Consider the following 23,493-nt stretch of genomic DNA (forward strand, 5'->3'; position numbering starts at 1 on the left):
TCCAATATTATGTCCCTCAAATCTAAATAGCGGCATCATAAATCTGTCAGCACACAGAAAATAGCAATTTAAGTGTATTCTTTGCATTCTGAGATAGCTTTCCACAAAAGTTTCCTTTGCTGCTTCCTTATTCTCAAAAATCTTTACCAAATTACTCAAGATATTTAAATCTATTGTATTTGGGGACTGTTTTGTTTAGTTGATTTTTGTTCACACTTCTCAGGAGTCTAGAACAGCTCTGTGACCACAACATGGCAGTTCTTTCCTTATCTCTTGGTATTAATTTTTTTATAACCCCCAAGTTAATGCTGATTATTAATCTCTGGCTACTATATTTATTACTTTCAGCCATTTAGGCCTGACTCCTAATAACAGATTACATGTTTTTGGTAGCTTTCCTGCTTCATCCTAAAGGTTCTTCAAATCCCTGGAGGGACTGTTAAATCTCATTCTCCCTCTACCAGACTTCCCTTCAGTTTAAATACAGTCTTTGTGGCCTTTCCAGTTCTCTGAAACATTCCTGTCTCAGACAATGAGTGAAAAAGGAGAGAGAAGAGTGTGAAACACATGCCACAATAGTCTGACATAGGAATGTGTGTTTGCAGAGGCCAGTCAGACTTAGAGCATGGAGACTTTGGGAATGTTCTGTGCACCAAGAGACACCATGGCCCATCAGAATCATGTTTGTCCCCTGTGTGTGTGTAGCAGTGCTGTCTTTGTTGGCATTTGACCACCTGCAGGGTAGCACAAGATCCTTTTGACATGGAAGTTTGGTGTTAGGGAGGACCTGCAAAGAGCCTTATTGGGGCTGTAACGCTGGTCCCCAGCTGTTGTTGGCAACTGTGTCATGGCTCCTTTCATAAATGGAAGTAGCCTCTATTCTGATCCTCTTCTTTCAGCCTCTTCTGATCCTCAGCTATTCCTGAAGCTCCCTGCTGTGAACATTAAAAATCATCCTGTCATACCCACCCTAAATTTATTCCCAGTCAGACTGTAATGCTCATTTATTAATCCGTTTGGCCTTTAGTGAACCAACTCTTTCCAAACCAGTGTTTATCCCACTAATGTGTTTCTCTAGAGTAGTCATGTTTTCATGGCCTCTAGCTCAAGCTTTTCTAGTGTTCTAAAATGTCCTGGGCTACTCTAATTGCTCTTCTCTTTACTGTTTGAATTATGGTTCCCCTGGGAAAGGCCAGACAATTTGTATTGAAGTTCTTTTTATTTGTTACTCCATTTTTAAAAAAAATGCATCAGTTAAAGAAATAAAAAAATCATTGAAACCATAGCTCTTGTGTCTCTTTCAGTACTGTTATCTGTGAGGATTTACTGTGAGGATTTTTTCTCTCTCCTTTTACAGAATCATGTACCTGTTTTTGTGCTGCTGTCATAGAGAAGGAATGTTGCAGCTCCATCGGCCCTGTCTGGAGCTGAGGAACTTCACAGCTGGGGATCCATTCAGGCCGTGTTATCTCTCCTTGCCCATCCTCTGGTCTCCATGCAGGTAGACATGTTTCTTGATGGCAAAGTCTGTGCAAAAAACTTTCCTCTTTCTTCATGCTTTACAGCCAGTGGTAAGCTTGGCTTACTTAGCCTAACTGGGTTTTTCAATACTGTATGTTGATCCAAATATCTGGGTTGAAGTCTTTGTAGGAAAGTGAACATGCAGATTTTGGAAGGTGTTCAAATTTGGGCCTTCCCGAAAGCTGCCACCCCTACAATGCTTTTTTTTTTGCAACATGTCAGTGATTTTCAGAAGGTTGTTTATTGTGGAGCTTGAATCAAGATAAGGAACTTTCTGGTAGCATGTCTGAGACAGAGTGTCCTGCTTGTGGCTGACATCCCGTTTGTGGTCTGTGCTTTCTGTCACTTTGCACTGCTGACCTAGGCTGGCTGCTCTTTTTATTTCACTCAGCATTGTGCCTTAGTGGCTGGTGACAACAGTGGGAATGCTGAGTACAAGTGAAGGCTTCTGAAGGAGTATTATTGCTTTTGCAGAATTGATTCATGGGGATATTCACCTTGAAGTACGCATGCAGTGCACCCTTCTGGAGGTGTCACTTTTGACAGACCAGCAGAAGTGTTTCTGTATGAAGAACGTAGGAGGATTTATACCGCCATCTATGTCTCTTGGCAGGGACTGCTTATTTTAGCAGACCATTGACCCTGACTGCCCTGAAAAGGCACAGTTAGAGGTCACTCAGTTAAGAGAAACAGCCCAGACCTTCACCACTGCCCTGTCATATAGGGAGCTCAGAGTCACTCTTTATGCTTTGGAGAACTAAATATTCTATTCTACCCTGGTGCATAAGATATAAATGGGTATAGATGTCTTGTGCTTTTTTCTTTCTTCTATAAGCATTTTTCTTCTCATATGAGTGATAGTGTAAATGGTGACTTAAATTAGTGTGTTTTTAACTTCTTTTAGGAACAGTTGCAGGTGGTTTTGGATGCTCACTTGCATATGATTTTCTAGCTTTCTCAACCACAGTTTGATCCACTGCTCACATACTGTTAACCTTTATCAATCTGTTATATTGTTGAGGCTTTAGATGCTGGTGCAGAGCCAAAGGAACTGTTCAAACATAAAGTACATTTAAGCCCCATAGCCAAAGAATGAACTTCAGCAGTTACTGTGCTGAACAATCTCTGTGTTTGATATTCAACATATGTATGCTGTAAGTGGATGAGTGTTGTTCAGGTAAATCACCATGGCCCAGGATAGGCCTCTGCCAATCACACTTTGGAAGCCAGAGGGCAATAAAACTGCTCAGTTTTGAATTATGTGAGGTGCTGGTCTGGATTTTCATTTCCAGAGATAAACTGTTGAAAATGTTCTTTGAAGTGCTCATTATCATAAAGCAAACCATTTTTTTTCCCTTCATCACACTGGAAAAAAAAAAAAAAAAAGTTAGACAGCTTTTCCATTTCAGATACAGAGATTCAATTATCAGAAATTTATAAATGCATCAGAAAATGTAAAATGTAAATCAGAAGGGATTTCCTTACTTGGATTTGTTTTAATCCAATAGAAGAAAAGCAGGACAATCTGGGGACTTCTTATCCAGGGCCACTTGGGACTATAACTAAAAAAATGACAGCATCTTACTTAGTTGCCCTGCTTTATTTAAGTCCATGCAGTTTGAATCTGTAAGTGTGTTCTGGTGTGGTCACCCTAGGACAAAGTGCTATAAAGCCAGCAGAGCAGGAATGTGCTCCTTCTGTTTTACCTGCAGAATTGCTTAGTCAGTTACAATTGCTTAGAGTTGCAATCAATCAGAACTGTGTATATAAAGCCATCACAAGTAATGAGGCATTAGCAAAACACAACTCTCCACTTGATTTGCTCTGCTTATATACCACATTATGCTCTGCTTGCATGAGTAGCATTTCATGCAGATAATATCTTTTCACTTTTAAACAGGTCACAAAGAATATAAAAAATGTTGAAGACAACAAACACAGAGCTTTTCAATATAGTTTAATAAATCCTTAAGAGTAAATCTTGGCATTAAAATATAATTTGCCAGTGTTATTTATGCACCCTGGAGGAAGAAAGACAAGTCACTCATGCCAATGGAAGAGTATAAATCATAGAAACTCTGCCAAACTTAAACTGCTGTGGTTAGTAAGGAAGCAGTATTCTGCAATGGTAATAAGTCACTTATCAAACACATAATGCAATAAGGACAGTAAATTGGTGAGTTCAGTCAGACTGTCCTGATTGTCCCCATTCACATGACAGCTGCCAACTCATTTTATAGACACTGTTACACATACTGCTCAGGGCTAAAGGTCTTTTGAATTTCTGTTGTGTGTTGGTGCTGACTTAAAAGAGTAAGATAAAAAGTAAGCAGATAATCACAGTAACTTCCCCTTCTGCAAACCCCAAAGAAGCCATTAATCCATTCTGTCAACCTGCTGTGTCAGGACTGATTTAGTATTCTGAACTTTTGCCTCTGCTTTAGAGTGAGCTTTGCCCTGTGCTTAAGTATTGTCAAAGAGAAGGCTTAATTCTGCCAGCTGATTCTGATAATACTCTTGCCAGTATTACTTGTGGTGGAAGTGTGAGATTCTTAGTAAATCCAGTATTTATTAGTTCTGTGTCTCCACCTAGTTGTCCAGTCAATCTGCAAACTGCTTTTATATAAGGCAATATATTGGAACTCTTCCTAAACAGAGACATGCTTTATTGTCACACATTTTTATGGGTTAGGAAAATCAGGAGTAATCCACAATCCCCCTGAAAAACCTCAGAAAATCTACAGTTTATGTGTCCTTTGTTACTAAATGACAAAAAAATCGGTGTCTTTGAGTAATTTAGGGGCTAACAATTTGTGGTCTCACATTGCTATCCCTACTAAATTAATTTAATAAAAGTTGCTTACCTGTGAAGACCTGACTGTATGTTGTGATCTCCAGAGCCCTTTCAGTGTTTTGTAGCATATTGATTATCACTGGAGAAAAGTTATATTTGAGCTCTTTAAAACGGGGTTGGGAACCATTGTCCTTGGTGGATTTGAAAAATATATTTGACCATTTTCTTCAACAAGCTTGGAAAGTTGAAGGACAAGAAGAAACAGGTAAAGTATAAATCAAATATGTGTGCTGTATAGGAAGACTATTTTAAATACTTGAGATAACATGTGGTTACCCTCCTCTCCCTGAGTTATCAATTTAGCAAATGCTAATAAAATTTAAATCTGGTGAGAAAATATATTTGCTGCACTATTAGTAGTCAAGTGGAAGTTTCAACAGGTATGTACTTATGCTGAGGTTGAGTCAAATACCTTGGAATCAAGTTCTCATGGTAGTCACATATGGCAGGCAGGGAAAGCTTTGTAAGCTTTTTGGTAGTAGTCATGATTATAAACTGCCTTAAAATAAACTGCTTGTTATTGTTTCCATTGCCACATCTGTAAACAGTGTGTGCATGGATCAGGATGACAGATGGATCTGCATTTTTAGCTGTAAATGAATGCTCACTATAAAGACAGCTGTGATGGTGGGAGAGGTGCTTTCTGTGAGCTGTTGCTGATGTCTGTTTTGCCTTTGGAAACTGGTCTGATGGATGTGCAAACAGAACTCACTCTTTTGGTACAAAATCAGCAAGATTAGACCAGATCAGCTTTTTTATCATCATAAATTAACCCAGTGATAAGTGATGAAGTCTTAGAGGAAGTACTCTACATGCGCCACTAAATCTGGAAATCTAATTGTCTCAGGCAAAGAGGTGGTGGCAGGCAGCGGAGAGCTCGATCTTATACCAGAAAAAAGCTGCCTTTGCAGAAGGCCACCTTGCCATTGCCAACTGCAGGAGTTCTGGATTGATTCACACACCAGCAGGGAAGGTTCTTATTTTCTGTGCATGATTTTACAAACAGGAACAGCAGACTCTAAAACTTATTGAATTGTGAAGCTCATTCTGAACCCCTAATGTCACCATCAGGAATAACTAAGTTTTTCTAGATGTCTTTTAAAAATAAAACTGCAGTGGAATTAGTTCCAACCCTGTTTCTGTCACCACTTTTTCTCTCTCCAGTCTTTCTGCCTCTTGTTTCCTTATTTACCTCACAATGATGCTGCCAGCATTAATTACATAAGAGATATTATGAGTTTTGTAAAGGAGAGATGTGGAAAAGACACAAAGCTTTTAAGTACAATTTTCTGTTGGTAAAAGTCAGTGGGCTGTACTCTGGGTTATCTGTATTTAACCAGGGATTTCTCCTTCAGCCATGAGAACTGGAGTGTCCCAGTCTCTGAGAAAGTCAAAACATATGGAGGGAACAGCAAATGCAATTAAAGTATTTCCTAAGCGCCCATGGTAACTGTCCCCTTAGCTGATAATTCTGAACCTGTTAAATGTTGCTGGAAATAGATTTTGGTCTCTGGTGATCCTCCTGTTGTGCAAAAATAGGCTTTGTTAATCCACCTCCACACATGATTAGTGTTTCTTAAATTGACCACTGATCAGTGAAAACTGACTAAAAATTACTACTACTAGCATTACATATTCTGTGGAAGGATTTTGGTTTTGGATGGACGAATACTTCACTAAAAATCACTCATGTACCTAATTATATAAATAACAGTACAGCATTGTAGTGACTGAGAATGGCAGCTAATTAATGCAAATTGACCTCCCACTTAAACATTATCAGCTTTTACTTTCCTGAAAAGCTTCTTATCCACACCAGCATGTGCTTTTTCTGTTCCAAACCGTTGCAGCCAAACCTTTCCTTACAAGCACTGCCATGGCACACAGACATGCTGGCTTTTTCCTGTCCCAAATTCCCCCCAACCCTGTGCAGTCAGTAGCTGCCAAGTGCTCCTCATCAGTTCACAAAGATGATCTTTGAAGTCTTCTGAAACATAGTTCCTGTCAGTTAAGAACAATAATTTCATGCCCTTTTCCTCTAATATTTGATGTAAAACACTCTCAGGGTAAGATGCTGCAGGGGTTAAAAACAAATACCTCATGATGGCTTACATAGTGTTCTGCAAATGGTGAATGTCTAGAGTTTCATCTCAGGCTTCATAAAGGATATGAAGAATTGTTTTTTCTCTCTGGATCTTGTTCTACTACTTGTGTAGTGACAAAATGTTTTAAATCATTCAGCTCTTATTCCATGGGTATTTCTGTTGACCCCAGTGCAGGTGGCAGGCATGACTTTGGCTCAAAAAATGCTACTTTTGGGTCCCACTGATTTTTTTTTTTTAAATTTTTCTTTCCCTGTTTTGAACTGTAGAGAATTAGTTGTCTGGCAGAAGATATCAGACACATTAAGTAATCAGTGAAGTTATGTGGGGAATGGCAGATGTGCTAATAGCTCTGTTGGCTTCTGAGGCTACAAGGGGGCCACAAATTGCTTTTATTCTCAGTGCTGAGACATCCTCCATGAGACTGCAACTATCAGCACATACAGCTTTATTTTAAGACAAGGTGCTTCCCTTGATCACTGGTGTAGTCAGATTCTGTTAAACTTCAGCAGAAAAGAGTCACAGCTGCCATAGTGGTTTTAAGTAAGTTTCAAGAATAAAGGGCAAGCCAGCAGAGTTCTCTCTTACCTCTGGTCTTCCTCAGAACAACCATGTCAAAAGTCTTGCTAGAGATACTGGGATGGAAAGGTTGATGACTGCTTGAATTGATTCCAGTGTCTCAACCCTCAAGTGATGTGAAGTTTGGGAGCATGGCGTACCTAGAAATGTGTGTAGGGTAGGGGTAAGAGGGGAAAAATGGCAGGCACAATGATCTTGGGTTGGTTTAAATTTTCAGGAAGAAGGACAGAAAAAAGAAAATTTCCTTATTTCACATTTCACATTTCACTGAGCTTTGGATTAAATATAACACTTTGCAAGAACGAAGAGAGATGTGAGAATCAAAAAGGTGATATCTTAGTTTTTTAATCCCCTTTTGCTTGCACCCTGCAAGCAAGAATTTCCAATGATGCTGCCCTTCCAGCTTTTTTACATGATCAATCATACTGATTCTCATTTACTTTTATGTGGCTTAAGGGAATTTAAGATTCTTGCACAGCTTCAATTAATAGTAACTGAGTTTGTGCTTGTGTAATCAAAATTTGTCTCTAAGATGACATTTATTTCTGTGAGGAAGGAGGATAAAGCTAAACTGGAGATTTTATGGGATACTGCGAACTGGCATTTCATGGAGTGCCCATGTTCCTGTGGCTGTTCTTTTCAGCCATAAATTTTTAATGATAGGGTAATTTAAGACTTAATAAAATCAGGAGAATCATGAAATTGGAGGAAAACTAACGTGGTGGTTTATTCCAGTAAGAAATACCAGCCTGTTAAATGAATCCCTGTTTGGATTTATTTAACTTTAGCACTGCATACAGCAGCTTGCTGAGAGCAAACACCTCCCCCCAGCTGCTGTGTAAAGCAAAGACAGGTCTTGTCCAGGAGCCAGATTAATTTGGTTCCTGGAGCTGTGTGTCATGACATAACGAGGTCTTACCAAGCTGGACTTTTCTGAGGCTTCTCTCTCATAAATCTGCTTTATGAGAGAGAAGTTGTGCTTTGTAGTTGCTCTTAGACATTTCACGTTAGGTAAAGAGGCCATGAATAACACAGCCAAGAAAACCCAATTAGCCCATAGGCAAGTCAGCAAGATCAGTATTTGTTAGGAGAGTGTGTATGCTAAGTAAACACTGGTAATCTTCTAAACCTAATCTTTGCATGCTTTGTACAATAGAGAGATTTTTGTGCCTCATAGTGTTGCTGCTGCTTATTGCTAAGGAGCCTGCACTGTGCAATTCTGACTGAGAGAAGAACAACTTGCCCTTTTATTTCATTAAGGAAAGGCAAGATACAGGTGAAATGTACCTAGGCAAAGTGTCTGGTGGTTTGGGAAGCCTATGTTAGGGAAGAAATGTAACAGCTTAGCTGAAGTGACCCACTCTCATTTGCATCTCCCACCCTTTATCTGAATTAGTGCAATCAATATATATTAGGGAAAAAATGTGTAAGCAGTGCAGGCAGTGCTCTTACTGACACCATTCATTTCATGAGGAATGTTTTGTGTTGCCAGGTGCCAAAGACTGAAAAGACATCAAGAACATGTGATGTGTGGAATGTCTTTCTGAAACAGAGTGAAGGAAAAAAAAAAATCTATCTCCTTAGACTTTTGTGTAATAAGGTCTATATTAGTTAACAATGGTATGTACTATTAGTACAAAAAAGAAATTTAAAAAAATTCCTTTTATCAGTAATGCAAAACAAAAAACATACCCTCTTTATACTTGCAGAGAAATTACCTCTTCATATCATGCTAATACATTATTTATATTTTACCTTGGAGACTTAATTATTTCAAGGCAAGCAAAAAAACCCACTAACTTTAAAGGGCAAGAATTTAATCACTAAGCCTAGCTAAGAGTCTCTTGACAATTTTACTGAGTCAGAAAAATATCTAAGGTTGAAAAAGTAATTATTTGCTTAATAGTTCTTTTTGGTATAATAAAAAATAAAACAAATGCTTGAAGTACTACTGGGCTAATCTAAGTAGTTTACGTAGACTCCAGAATTTTGTGTATTTCATAAGAAAGGCTTATCTCAGAAAGGCTTATCTGACCCCTTGCTTCAAAGGGTCTTTATTGTAAATGGGTAGGAGATGTTGTCAGATGAGAGCCCTTTTTTAAGTTTTATTATTTGGACATTGTCACACAATGTTTCTTAAAAGATGTATACCAAAACCTGCATATTGCCAAAACCCCTTGTTTTCCTCAATGGGAAGAGTGATGTCCCAGATTCATTTCCAAGCAGGAGATGATGGTAACTTCTTAGGGCTCCTCCACTTGCTCAGCTGGAGGACATAGAATTGTTGGGATATTAATAGGCCCTGCAGGGATTCCTTCATTTCAGCCTTAGCAGTTCCTACAGGAGCTCTATTCCTCCCATGGCTGGGGTTTGTTCAGTAGCCTGGTTAATGACATAGTTCTGACATGGAGCTGCACCCAAGCTCTCTCCAAGTCATCTGTGAGTCAGGGTGCAGCTGGGCCACTCCCATCATTGAATTGCAAAAGATAGATGTAAAGATAGATGTTGCAGTTACAAAGAGGAAATAAGTCCCTTCACAAAAAAGAGTTTAAATACAGTCATGTGCTTATTTCTTTCCATACTAACACGGGTGTTTTAAAGATAAATTTCAACTGCCAGATCAATTTTATTCACACATTCTGATACAAGATACACAAGTCATGCACTTCATTGTGAAATCTGTGCTGTGATGCTATGGGACTCACTGCAATCAAAATGAGGTGTGATATCTCACAAATTGCTGTGCCAGCATAACTCATGCTTCAGCTGAGCTGAACAAAAGATCTACTTTTAATGTGTGATGCTACAAAGATACCAGGACTTAAAGTGTTGAATTATGGCAACCATTTGTATATTGTTGCATTTATAACAAACTGGGACTCTGATTCAAAGTTCACATCTGTCTTCATAATGGGAACCCTTTACAGAAATGCCATATTTTATAGAAATGCCATGCAGACCAGCAATCTCTGAAAGTTTATTCCATAGATAATTCTAGTTGATTTTCCATTTATTTCTACTGTTAGAACTACCAGTGCTGTAGATATGTAGAATACTTCTTAGTATTTCTATTCAATTCACATTCTGTTACAGCTGTATTATTGTAACAGAATGTGAATTGAAAAGAAATACTAAGAAGTGTTTTCAATTTCCGTTTTGTTGTGTTGCAGTGTGACTTTCTACATTTTTCACTGCAATAATTGGACATACTGCTGATACACATACACATAAATAAGGACAGTCAATTTGCTTTGAGCTCTGGCATGGCACAACTACTTAACTACCATTGTATATCACTTTTCATTTTAACATCTAAACTTAAGACAGCAATAAAATAAGGATGAACGTGCATTTTCATGACTGCCATGATTTAGAGAAGGTTTCTGAGTTCAGGTTGTAGCAGCCAGCAAAGTTTTGCATTTTTAAGGGTGGTAGCTTCGAATATTTGTTATATTTTTAAAACTCATACTGTTTAATCAAGCCTGAAGCCACCCAGAATGGAAGACAGAAGAGAAAGAAGAAAGGTAGAGCCTTTTCTAGAAAGGAAGTAAGATATTAGCAATTTTTTAAAATTTGGCACTGTTTTCACTGGAGTTCTATTGGACTTTTGCTGGAGTCTGCCAGTATCACACAAGAAACAGTTGCTCAGTATTATATCATCTGCCCTTTTATGTTCAGTCCACAGAGCATATGGAGTTTGGCTACTGAAAAAAGTCAAGGCTTGTGGTGGAGGGATTTATGCTCCCAGTTTGGAAAGGCCCAGAAAAAATCCAGGGAGTTGTGCAGATGAACTTCCTCCCTAGCAATGAGTGGACTATGGGCACTCTTCCATCACTTTTTGATAAAACAGGCATAAATTAAGTTTCACATGAGGGAGAATATCCTTATGGACACTCTGGCTTCTGTGCACTAGTTCTGCAGCTTCCCTTGTGATGGCAGAGCATTAAGTGGAGAGATGCACTTGTTCAGTGATAGTAATAAGAGACACATTGGAACCTGTGTGACTTTCATGAGGGTCTCCCACTTAGAGCTACTTTCCTACTCTCTGACACATGCTAGGGGTCTCTAAAGATCTCTTTCTTTTCTCAAGTGTGGTTTTGGCCTGAAAGGGATGCAGCCCAGGGAGCCTCATGACCTTCACCTTCTTTTCTAGATCAGGCTAGAGAACATTTTGCTTCTCTTTCCTGTTACTTTCCCATGTATTCTGTAAATTATTAAGAGAATCAGATGTATCACTCCTGCTAATTTTCACAGAAAGGAAATTACAACTAGAGAATAAATTGTTTCAAATGTATAAATTTACTTTCTCTACAGCCTTTTATTCTTGCAAAGGGAGGCAACCACTTATCTTGCCTAACCTTAAATCCTGACCCACAAGGCAAAAAAAAACCCCCAAAAAACAAATAACAACAACAACAAAACAAAAAAAACCAAAACAAAACCCAAAAAAAATAAAAAAAAAAACACCAAAAAAAGCCCCTAAACAGCCACCAACCAAAAAAAACTTAACAAAACAATTTTCATTCATTGTATGTTGTCACTAAGCCTACTGGAAACTTCATTGGTGTGGCTTGACTGTGGGAGGACAGCTGCCAATGCTCTAGCCTGATGTGTGTGTAACTAAGGCTCTTGAGAGTGGCTGAAAGGTGTTTTTCAACACCTTTCCCAACTTTTGTGGTCTTGTTTGATGTGAACCTGAGGACCCATTACACCTATAGGAGTGAGGAGGCAACTACTTTTCTCCAGTACCTTTGACTGGGAGGGCATATGTGTGTGACCCACTGCCAGTGCACTGAGCAAAGCCCATCTGCAGCCAGTCAGTGACAGATTCCAGTGTGCAAAACTGCACAAGGGTAGATAGTGCTCATCTTTAAGGCAAGGGCATTGTTGGCCCATGAAAGTGTAAAGAGTTATTGCAAATCCCTTGTAATTCATTTCCCACAAAAGACAGTAATGGCTCAAAGGAGCCCTCACAGGCTATAAGGTAAATAAACTGAGTGTTAATAGCTCCCAGATAGGTCTGCCTAGCACCACTCAGAGTGCATTTTTCAGGAAAGGTTCCATGTGGCTGTCACCATTTAATAGTTCCTGATGGCAGGAAGATTATTTGCTCTGAAAGACCTTGGACTATGAATGTGGAAGAGTTTTTATGCGTAGGTTTTACTTTTTGCTTTAAAGGATATATTCTTTCCTTCAATTTAAAGGTATTTTAAAGACCAAGAAAATAGAATATTATAGGGAAATTAAATGCTTAAACGAGGACAAATGAAAATATTTTCAGAGACCCAGCATATTTCAGGTTAAGATGTGATTGCATAAAAACAGAGGAAAGATTTTAATGATCTGCTGATCAAACATTCAGAGTCCAAGGTTATGTGCTTTTCAGTGTGTACAGGGGCCAAATTTGACCTACTCCTGTAAAATCTCCTTCCTCCTTATATAGCTGACACAAGGGCACAGAGTCACAGCAGTCCATGGTTGCTTCCTGTTGAGGAAGGAAATCCCTAGAAAGGTGCTGTGATCTCTTCCTCAGCCTGTGTACCTGGATGACCCATTCAGGTGAGCACCTGTCACGAGGAATGCACCTCACAGCCCTGTACAGTTAACTGTGAAGTCATCACAGAATTATTCTCAGGTTTCTAATATACTTATCAATGCTGATGTAAGATGTTGTTTATTTTCTCTTTTTGAAGAATTTACATCTATGCTTCAAACTGCCTTAATCTAAAAGCCTCGTAGTTTGATCAAGTGTTTTGCTGGTGCCATCAAGTGGCAAAATATTGGATTGCAAAAGTCCCACAGCACCCAAATTGACTCAAATACCTCTTAAGCACCAACAATGAGGAAAATAATCCCTGACAAGCCTCCTCCAAAAATACATATGTATAAATATGTATGAGAAAAATGGACTGAAATACATATGGTGTCATGATTACTTCAGGTACTTCAGTTTGATCTGGATTTTAAAAAGTGGAAAGGCTAATATTTTTGAGTATTACTAGTTGATAAATATAGGCAACCTATAAAGCAAACTCAGAGATCCTTGTTGAAGAGCTACTTGAGCTGAAGTGGAACAATCCTGTATTTTGAATTTCTGTGTTTGTTGTCCTCTGCTACTAGCTAATCTCTTTTTACAGAACATGGCCCTTTGATTTCATATCATAGTTGCACTTCATATCATCAGAGTAGAATGAATATTCAGTTTGCTGCTGTATTCTCTAACTTTGCAATCTAGTTAACTAAAAATTTAAACTTAAAATTCATCATTCATACACACATCACTTTTTTTTTTGCCAGCTGAGTGACATCATAGTATTGTTCAGTAGGAAGGCTTTTGTGCAAAGGAAACACATAAATTTATAAAGCTTATGCTCTATTTCCTTGTAAAAATCCAAATAAATTGGTATGTTTTTGTCTTGATTTCTCAGGGGACTGCTAATATCAAAACTCATTTCCACACTGCCAGTGTGGAAATTGTCCTGTGTTTCAAAATCTACATCATGCAGGGCTGGATTTTGATAAGTGCTGAGCACCCATGCCTGACTTTAAAGTTCCTGAGAATGCTGAGAATTTCCCCCTGTGAAAACCTGGCTCTTACAGTTCCTTACCACACACACCTAACATTCAACAGGACTTATGGGAATACCTCAAATAGGTACAGGCTCCAACTTTTTACCCTAAAATGAGTTATTTCTACACTCTGGGGATCACTTTCAGCTCCTCCTGATGCCAAAGGGCTGACAGAATCCAGCCAGACTTCATGGTGCTTTTCACTGACAAGAATCTGAAAACAGCTCCACACCAAAAAACAAAACCAACAACAGAGAGCAAATGAGAGAGTGTGAAAATGATGGAAATGCAGGTGGAAAGATCAGCCGTAATCAGTAAGATTTTCCTGGCATTAGAAAAAGCCTTACATTTTAATTAATTCTCACTGTGGATACTTCTTGAAGTTCTATTTACAAATTTTATATATATATATATATATACATTCTACTATAAGCATAAGTATATTTAAGCTTCTTATATTTTCTCCACTGAAATTTGTGCCAGTACTATCAGAGGCACAAACACGAAAATATTTCATTTGAATCTTGCCCACTTCAGCTTTTTACTCTGTAATTATTTGCACTAGACTAAGCCTTTAATTAATATCTAGCCTGTATCTCTGGTATGTTTGGAGATCAGTGAAACTGATGCTATTGGGGTTACTGTAGCTCTGTTGCTTGCCTGTTTTCTGTTTTTTACATAAATTTAATGTGGAGGAAAGGCTACAGTCCTTGGCCCCTGAGTAGCACCTTCAGTACCTCGGTATACTTTGAGCAACTCTCCTGCAGTAACATTTTACTGTGAGAGCTGTCCAGAAAATAGCAAATGAATGTCATTAACATAAGGTTATGAAGTAGCTTGCTAACCTCTTCTCCCTTTTTGACTGCTACACTGGTTTTCTGAGATGGGACATGTAGTTGCTATGACTCATCTGCTTTCTCATGAGGTACTATGCCTAAGTTAGCCAAAATCTCCTGGCTTGCAGTGTGAGTGTAGGAATGTGGAGACATAGACTACATGCCACCTGGGCAATTTCCACTGCTCTGCTCTGCTCTGCTCTGGTGCAGCCTCACCTCGAGCACTCTGAGCTGGTTTGGGTGCCTTAGTGGAAGAAGCACATTGAACTGTTAGAGTGAGTCCAGAGGAGGGGACCAAGATGGTGAAAGGTCTCAAGGGCAAGATGTACAAGGAACAGCTGAGGTCACTTGGTTTGCTCAGCTGGGAGAAGAGAAAGTGGAGGGGTGGCCTCCACAAAGTCGACACCTTCCTCAAGGGAGGCAGAGGTGCTGATCTCCTCTCTCTGGTGACCAGAAATGATAGGATGTGTGAGAATAGCATGAAGGTCCATCAGGGAAAGTTCAGGATGGATATTTGGAGAAGGTTCTCCACTCTGTGGATGTCCAGTCACTGGAACAGACACCCCAGGGGAGTAATCTGGCACCAATCTGTCATAGTCCAAGGAGGATCTGGACAGTGCTCTTGGTCATGGTTTAGTGTTACATAGTTGTGTGAGGAGCAGGAAGTTGGACTTGGTGATCCATATGGGTCCCTTCCAAACTGAGATATTCTGTGATCATTTCACGTAAAGGTTAGCTCATGATATCAAAGAGGAGAACAAGGACAGGAAGGCAAGGTTCCAGTTTTTGAGTCATGTTTTAACTCTTTGACATTCTAGTCTGCATCTTCCATTCCTGTTGGAAAGGCTGCAGGACTGAAGGCTATCCTTGGACTTTTCTCAGTCAGCCTTAAGCAGCGTGCTCTGCTTTCAAAACTTTCCTGTAAGTCAGTAATGGTGATCTGAATCCTACATGAGTGTCTGAACAACACAGATTTGACATCATCATTTGCCCAGCATTCCCCAACAGCTCCTCAGCTGTTGTTCCTAGACATATCTCTTCTTTTACAACAGCTTTCTGAAAAAGCTGAACACTGACTTTTCATGCTTATGCCTATGGTATTCGGGGATGCTGTAAATTAGGCCAAAAGTGAAATCTTTAAGTTCAGAAAGGGTGTTTGGGACAACATCCAACAGTTTGTTATAGTAAACAGTAAATAGTTATCAAATGATGGGCAAAAAATAAATACAGAAATTGGGAACTTCAAGTGTTTCAGCAAAATATTGTGTAGAGATTTGTGAGTACCAATATATTTCCACATTAATATTTAGGGCATTGTGAAAAAAATAAAAGCTTAAAGTGCCCATGCAGATATTTGTACATCTCAGTCTAAATTGCTGTTCAAGCATTTTGCTGCCTGGTGCTTCTCTTGGTGAAAGCACTTCACTAAAACATTTTGACTGTGAGAAGTATATGTCTAGCCTACATTGGCTGAGGGTCTTTTCCACTACCATAAGGTGTACATCCATTAACAAATGTACATGGAGATCCTTTTCCCTTGCTCAGTTGTCTTCTGGCAGTACATGTAGAGCAAGTCCTCTGTGCTTCCTTTCTGCTCCTCAGGGAAGCTTGCAGCAATGGAGGAATTTCCTGAACTCTTTATATCTGAAAGAAAAAAAACCAAACAAACAAAACCAAAATATCTTTTGATGGCAGCAACAGTGATGGTTACCTGAAGTCCTTTAAACAATGACTGACTTACTCAGCTTATTCTGGCTAATGCCATTAGGATGAACTGTCACTAGAAGAAGTTAGTACAACAGCCATTGGCAATTGTTTAATGAAGGTTGGGTCAAGTCAATGATGTTTTGCTCAGTGAGAGGAAGAAAGAAGGTGATAGATGTGTGCAGCATGTGCATCTTGCAGTGTTATTGAGTATCAGCTGCCAGCACATGCATACCTGCACTCTCAGTAGCATATGGACAGCAAATATATGCAATAGCACAGATGGAAGCTTTAGCATCTAATTCCCACTGATTTCAGAATTTGTAATTTATGCCTTGAAAACTTCCCCTCTCCATCTCTAGAGAGGAGTGAGAAATGTTACTGTTTAGTAGCTGTAGTTCAGACTGAAGGAATGCTGTGCTAGGCACTCACATGGATGTGCTAGAGCCTGAGGATACTCTGCACATTTCCATACATTGGTGTCATTTGACATTGAGCAGTTTGATGTGTATGATGAACCAAAATAAGAATCTGATGTGCCATAGAGTATCAGAAAACTTTTCTGTTTCTCAGTTTCTGCAGGAAGTCAAGCATTCACTTACAAGTTCTGTCTACAATTTTGCCCCCAGTCTGAAAAGTAGTCAGGCAGATGTTGTCACCTTTGTGGCTGTGTTGTTTGTATTCATTAGGCCAGCTCTCACTGGAAACATTAATAAACCATTCCTGGTGGCTGCTCTCTATTGGCTACCAAGCTGCAGAGCAACCACTTTACCTTGGACATAAAAGAGAAGCATTGCATACACAGGTCTGATCATCGAGTCAGTTCAAACAGGACTGTGTTAAACTTAAAATATTTACACAAGTCTCCTTCTCCCAAAAAAACATTTATAGCCGATATTGATCCAGTGACATTTGAGATCTCAACACACATTAAAAAATGTCTCAGTCCAGAGATTATCAAAAAAGGGCTAAGGTGAACATATTTTTAAAGTGTCTGTCATGAACAACCCCTTAAGAGTCTCAGCACTATAGACAATGATTTAATAGAAGCTATTAGGATTTTAAACTTCCGCAATAGTAGGTTTATTCTGAATTCTGACAGACAACTTCCAGCTTTCTGGCTCTTTTCTTCTGAGAAAAAACCCACACCACCAAAAATATAATGTCCTGGGATCAGAACATCAGTTTCCTAGTGCCTTCTTTATTAAAAAGTTGCATTTTTCCCTTCAGGCTTGTTTTGTATGTCACGTGGATGTCAAACCAGAGTGTAAGAATACAGTGTCTTAAATTATGAGCTTGTGAAGGCCTCCAGTAATTGTTTTGGTCAGTGTGTGAAGCCAACACATCTGAGGGTATGTGCTGCCAACAGCTTCCAGCAGGTCTTGGAAGGAGAGTTCTTATTCATACTGGCATTTTAATTCAGGACTCTGCTTTTGACATGAATCTCCCAATGGTCTCCATTTTGCAGTACCTTGGTCTTGGAGTACATGAACTGGGTTCCTTATGGATGTAATTATCTGAAAGCTGTGTTCCAGAAATATTCCAGGAGGGTTCCACAGCCACAAATAGACCCTTAATCCAAAGTAAAGATCATCTGAAATGTATTTTTTTGGCACCTCAGATCCTCACTGTTTCGCTCTACACATCTTCTCCTGTAGTCCACAATACATGCCAAGTGACACAGTCACTGAGCAACATACAGAATTGGAATTAATTGAATTTTTTTTAGCGTGGGATGGTCTGGATTTGTTTTTATTAACAGTTTCCCAATAAACCTATAAATAACTATGCACATAATCTTAGGATATCAATGCTGAATGTGACTATCTGATGATAGGGTAAAATGCATAGGATACCTTCTTTGTGTATATATACAACCTAGCATTATTCAAATATATGTACATGCTTCTGGTTATTCAGGGATACAGTCTAGCCATGCACATATTGGTAGAAAATCTCCATTCCAAGAAAATAATGTAATAAAATTAATGGATGAATTCTTTTTAAAAGTTGAGAACAACTGTTCTATTTATTTATTGATTTATTTATTTGTATTTATGTGACTAAGAAAAAATGTAACATTTTAAAAACATATGATATTGTAAAACATGCAGCCATCTGTTCAGGTATGAGTTGGGGAGTTCATGTGTGTGTTTACAGTAGCAGAAAAATGTAGTTTATGATCTGTGTTACAATACAGATTTTCATGGTCACAGAGAAAAGAATGTTACAACCTTGCTATGTGTATTTAATGTTTGTGTTTCAGAACTGGGTCTAACATAGTTGTCATCTGAAAGGTGCCTTGCTGTTGCATTGATTAATTTTTCTTTTTTCTGGGTATCCTGTGTAGCTAACATGATTCTTTCCTGGATATTCATTAAAATTTAAATCAGGCCTGTAATTCAGTAACCTTCCAAGCCTATTAATAGTTAAAAGAGTGCAGATGGAAATTCACCAAATTCCTGCAATGCAAGGAATACCACAAAAACTTGCCTCAGGGCAGATATGTAAGTGGGAGGCATCAAGACACAGTTGGACAGGCATGATAATTCAATAATATCAAAGTATTCTGACTGAAATTCAGATGTCGAATAGGAGACATTACAAATAATGAAAGAATTTATCAAGTGTAGTAAACCAGAAGCCTGCCAGAAAGATGGAAACTAGGACCTGATTTTGCTAACAACAGAGATAAAATCTTGTATGAAAGAATGTTGGAGGACTTGAGGCTCACTCTGGAATCCATTATGTATGGAAAAAATACAAATTTAGATTGAAAAAAAAAAAAGTCATGGAAGTTCAGCTTTCCAGACCTTTAAAATAGCAGGAATTCTGCCATATCCTGCCCCCCAGCTATTAGTATAATTGAGCCTGTAAAATACAGTCAAAACACATTGTTTCTTGAAACTTCCTGATTACATGCTGATGATTATGAAAGCTAACTGCAAGCTTCCTTTAATTTTAAATTCTAATTTAAATGTTTATTTCAGTAATTCTAGGTCAAACTAGGGGAAAAAATCTAGGGGAAATATAGGGGAAAAAAATGGTTTAAAACAGGAGTAGATACCATGATAAATGTTGGTGATTGATTTGTCAAATATGCTCTTTTTTTCAACTTAGAAATAAATGCAATATATGTGTTCATTTTATTCTTTATGAAAATCATTTCAGGAGATTTCGAATGCCAAAACCACAGTATAATTTATTTTAGCAGTCACCTTTTCAGCAGTAATGAACATATTTCCTGGGAGACTGACAGACTATTGCACAAAGTAAAAGATACTCTCTTTCATTAAAGCAAAAAGAAAAAATTGTGTCTTGCCAGAAAAACATAACCATGAAAAAATGCTTTCAGTAACAGTAAATTGATATCAAATACTTCTAATGGAATAATTTTCCTTTACAAGTTCTGCTCTTACCTGTCTTTTGAGACAGTCGGACAAGCAAGGAATTTGAAATGGAGTTAGTGCTACATGCAGATTGAATGTTCTTGATAGGACTTCAGATCCCTCATTTTCTTGGTAGTGTTGGGGCAGGTTATGCAGTAGGAAGTTATCATGTTTAATATTTGAACTTTTAGGGGAAGATGCAGGATAAAATACCAAACACCAGAGAATTTGTTACTGCATCTGAATACTAAGGAGAAAACAGATGAGTTCTGCCTAATTCTGGCAAGTGTCTATAGGAAACAGTGGTTGCTTTTACTACTGCTACTGGTTATTTGTACCAGGTTACAAAATAAAACAAACATAAAAACAAAATGAAAAGAAGCAGATTAAAGAGGTGTGATACTATTGCTTTGTGTTACTGATGAACAGAAGCTGGAAATAAACTTTCAAGTAAGAGCATAAAGTTTGGACTTGCACAGAAAAGGACTTCTGCACAGAAAGTCTCACTTGGTGAATTCAGTTTCACTGTGAAGTTCCAGTCCCACTCTGAAAAGGACTTTAAATCCATGATACTTTTAATAGAAAATATCTTTTTCCTTAACTGCCATGGTTTTTGTCTCTACATCTGTGCTTAGGGGAAATGATTCAGTCCTCCTTTCACTTGAACAAATTTGTATTTCAACGCTGGTCGATTTCAGCTGTTTGTGAGGAGAAGAGGTGTACTAGGTCAGTGTAAACCCCTGAACTCTCCAGAACTTCATGCAGGCATTTATATCTAAACAAGGTGCCTCTGCTTTGAGCTGCTCTCTTGTGCATGACAAAAGCACCAGGACTTTTACTTTCTATCAGATGAAGCTTTGGTTCACAGTGACAAAGAGTCTTCTCCAAAGAGAAGACCAAAAGACAAAAAACCACCATCAGCTTCTTAGACAAAGTAGACAAATAAGCACTACTGCTTCCTTTTCCATCCACCAAGAGCCAGCAGAGCATTCCCTTGTATCTGTGCCTGCTTCTTCTGGGACAGTCCTGGGGAAGCCCTCAGGAACCTGTTAGTTCCATGATGAGCACAATGTGGAATAATGGCTTGATAAGTTCACAAAGGGAAGCACTGAATTCACTCTGCTTTCCACACACTGTGACAAGATTCCTTTTGACTAAAAAACAATGGCTCATCATGTGAAGAAGGCTGAGAGGCCTTGGTTTTACATCCTTACATTTTGAGTTGTACTTTTAAGACTTCTGTGTTGCTCTGCACTTAATGATCTGCTAGCTTTTGGATATGGACCTTAAAATGGGAAGAAGAATCTGAGAAGAGTCTCAAGGAGAAAGGAGCAATTTATATTCATCTGACTGGTAGGTTTGCTATCCTGACTTTGGCAAAGCTTTCACAGAAAGGATATTTTAAACAAGTCCTCTTCTTCTCTAGCATATGTCAGTAAAATGCAAAGGATTTTGCTTTGCCTTATTAAAATAGGGAACTAATTTGAAAATATTTGAAATATGGTATTCTTCCAGGATGTCTGGAAGTTTCAGCCATATGTTTTTCAAGGAAAGAAGTTGATGTAGCATATTCAAGTGAAAAAACCTAAGCTAATTCTATCATGCTGGCAGATTATAGAGTATTGGGTAGGTCTAATATGGTATCTATATGAACACTATGGGAATCTTACATTGATGACTCACATTCAAGTACAACTGGCTTGCAATGAGAAAAATGTTCTGAGTTGTTGATCCATAATCTGCAAGTGGGCAAGAAACAGAAATCAGACTTTCCTTCTAGCAGAACTGCTGTGGTTCTGCTGGAACTTGCAATGCAATGCACTTCTGAGTCCACATTGTTCCGACCCCAGTGGAATTTCCTTTCTATCCAGCTTTATTAGCCTGTCTCAGAAACTTATTTCTGGCTGCCAGAATTACAGATGGAGCCTGTGACTAGCAGATTTTTTGTCCCCTGCCTGTTGCACATATAGGGAGGTACCACATTTCATGGGTTCTCTTTGCAACTCCATGACAGCAGCTGCCCATTGAGGCAGGGATCTGTGTCATCAATTTTACTTCATCAGTCTCCTAGCATTCAGCCATCATCCATAGCACCAGGTCATGATTTGACTGCACTCAGCTTCAAATCCTCATTATGCATACAGACTTAAACCTATCTGCAGTCTTACCCATCACACCAGCACCAGGACCACTGATTCACCACAGTCCACCCTCCCTCATCAAAAGGGTTCATACAGGACATACATATACTATGTCCCTGCAGCTGCACTAGTCCAAAAGCACCACTCAAATCCTAAAATTTGCCTTCAGCTCCAGAAAATTAGTTCCTTGCACAGCACTTGCAGGTGGCTGGCTTGGGGACCTCAAGTTTGTAGTCACTGACACCTCCCTTTAGGAGCAGGACCCAGATCAAGGGTCAGGACATCCCTAAGAATAGTGCTGTGCTATCTGGACACAGTCCAATGCATGCAGAGGAGCCCCTACTGTCTGTCCAGCTCTGTTCCCTGGCAAATGGGCCCAATTCCTTGGCAGAAGAATCCAAGGGGGTTTTACCTCAGTGACCAAAGTCAAAAGTCCTTATTGATCCAGGGGAAATCACCCACAAAGAAATCAGAAGTTTCCAGGATGATATCTCTCCAAAGCAGGAGCCCCCATCATACAAATTTCAGCCCCAGAGCTTTCAGAAATCCATGATCAAGAGAACAAATTATCTCACTGGGAGGCTTTGCTGAGGAAAAACTCCCAGTGGGAGGAAGTAGGAAGGTATAGGAAAATGATACATGATTATTTTGAGAAATGACACTGAAGTAAAAATTGATTTCTAAATGTAACAAATATTGTGCCTACAGAACCCTAAAGAAATACTATTCCAACACAGGAGACAGTATTTGGAGATCAGCCCCTCTCTTCCCAACCATTATTATCTGTCTCTTTGGAAGAAAAGAAAAAAAATTAATAGGAAACTGTAGGGCTGAACTCTGAAATAAGCTTACCTTCTTATTCAGTGCACAGTGACAATGCTTTGGTCTGTGTTCTGGCAGTGTTTGACATCACAGCAAGAAGGTGTTGGGGAGCAGCACACAGGATGAGGCAGCTGGTGATGCCAGCAGGGGTTTAACTGTTGAATGGGATGGAAGGATGTTAGAGCACCCCTGGGAGCTGGGATCCCACACACATGTAGGTCATGTGCAGTATTACCTCTCCTGAATAAAGCAATAAATACAGCCACAAACCAAGACAGTTTGTTACAGAAAATTTGATTGGGAAGAATTTAATGAAGTCATGTGGATGTTGGTTCAATTCTTGACAAATTAGCTGAGCCTAGTGGATTTCAAGTAATGCAGGCAGCACAGCAGCAAGACTTCCATGAAGGGCCAGTTTTTTATTCCTATTCCTGGAGATACCAGTATTCTTTGCTATGATCTTGTGGGATGTTCACACCATCCTTCAAAACAGTTGGAGCTGGCCACCACTGGTGGAGTTTGGATTCTGGTCAAGTTGGCTTGCTGGATGTTTTTGCCTTCCCGTGTTTGACAGACATGGTGATAGATTTTGATCTGTTTTACTTCCTTCTGCTGACCTTTTCTCTCAGTATGTTTTTTTTTTTTTGTTTGGCTTGAATTGGCAGCAAAACAAATGGATGCATTTGAAAAGAGTGGTTTTTTTCTGTTGTTTTTTCTCACCAGTGAGAGCAAAACTAGATGGAGGTCCTACTTTTCTTGGAAAAGCAGTGTGAAAAAAGCTGGAAGCGTGTCTTTTGGCAAGTGATAGAACATAAATAGCTTTTCTGAATACATCTTAAATGCACTATTGTGTTATTAATAACCAGTTGAGCCAATTGGTTATTGGTTTATTATGATTTTGAGCCACTGATTTGTTTTTAACCTGGATAACTTGGCCATCATATTAAAGTGAACTGAGCTTTAACGCTTTTGCCA

The 23,493-nt window shown here is 38.9% G+C and overlaps 1 protein-coding gene across 1 annotated transcript; it reads right to left on the bottom strand.

Moving 5' to 3' along the window:
- Positions 1–1,271: 1,271 nt before the first annotated feature.
- Positions 1,272–21,788, bottom strand: SPMIP4 (sperm microtubule inner protein 4). The gene is given in 13 exon segments (XM_071429907.1): positions 1,272–1,557; positions 1,592–1,640; positions 1,643–1,712; positions 1,838–1,895; positions 1,988–2,083; positions 2,506–2,572; positions 4,386–4,454; positions 7,066–7,250; positions 15,928–15,989; positions 15,992–16,106; positions 19,586–19,611; positions 19,613–19,739; positions 21,724–21,788. Coding segments are annotated over 13 exon segments (1,275 nt in total).
- Between the last annotated feature and the right edge of the window lie 1,705 nt (positions 21,789–23,493).

Source organism: Agelaius tricolor, unplaced genomic scaffold (genome assembly GCF_023055355.1).
Source record: "Agelaius tricolor isolate 1412-34295 unplaced genomic scaffold, bAgeTri1.0.p SCAF_6, whole genome shotgun sequence".
Taxonomy (NCBI): Eukaryota; Metazoa; Chordata; class Aves; order Passeriformes; family Icteridae; genus Agelaius; species Agelaius tricolor.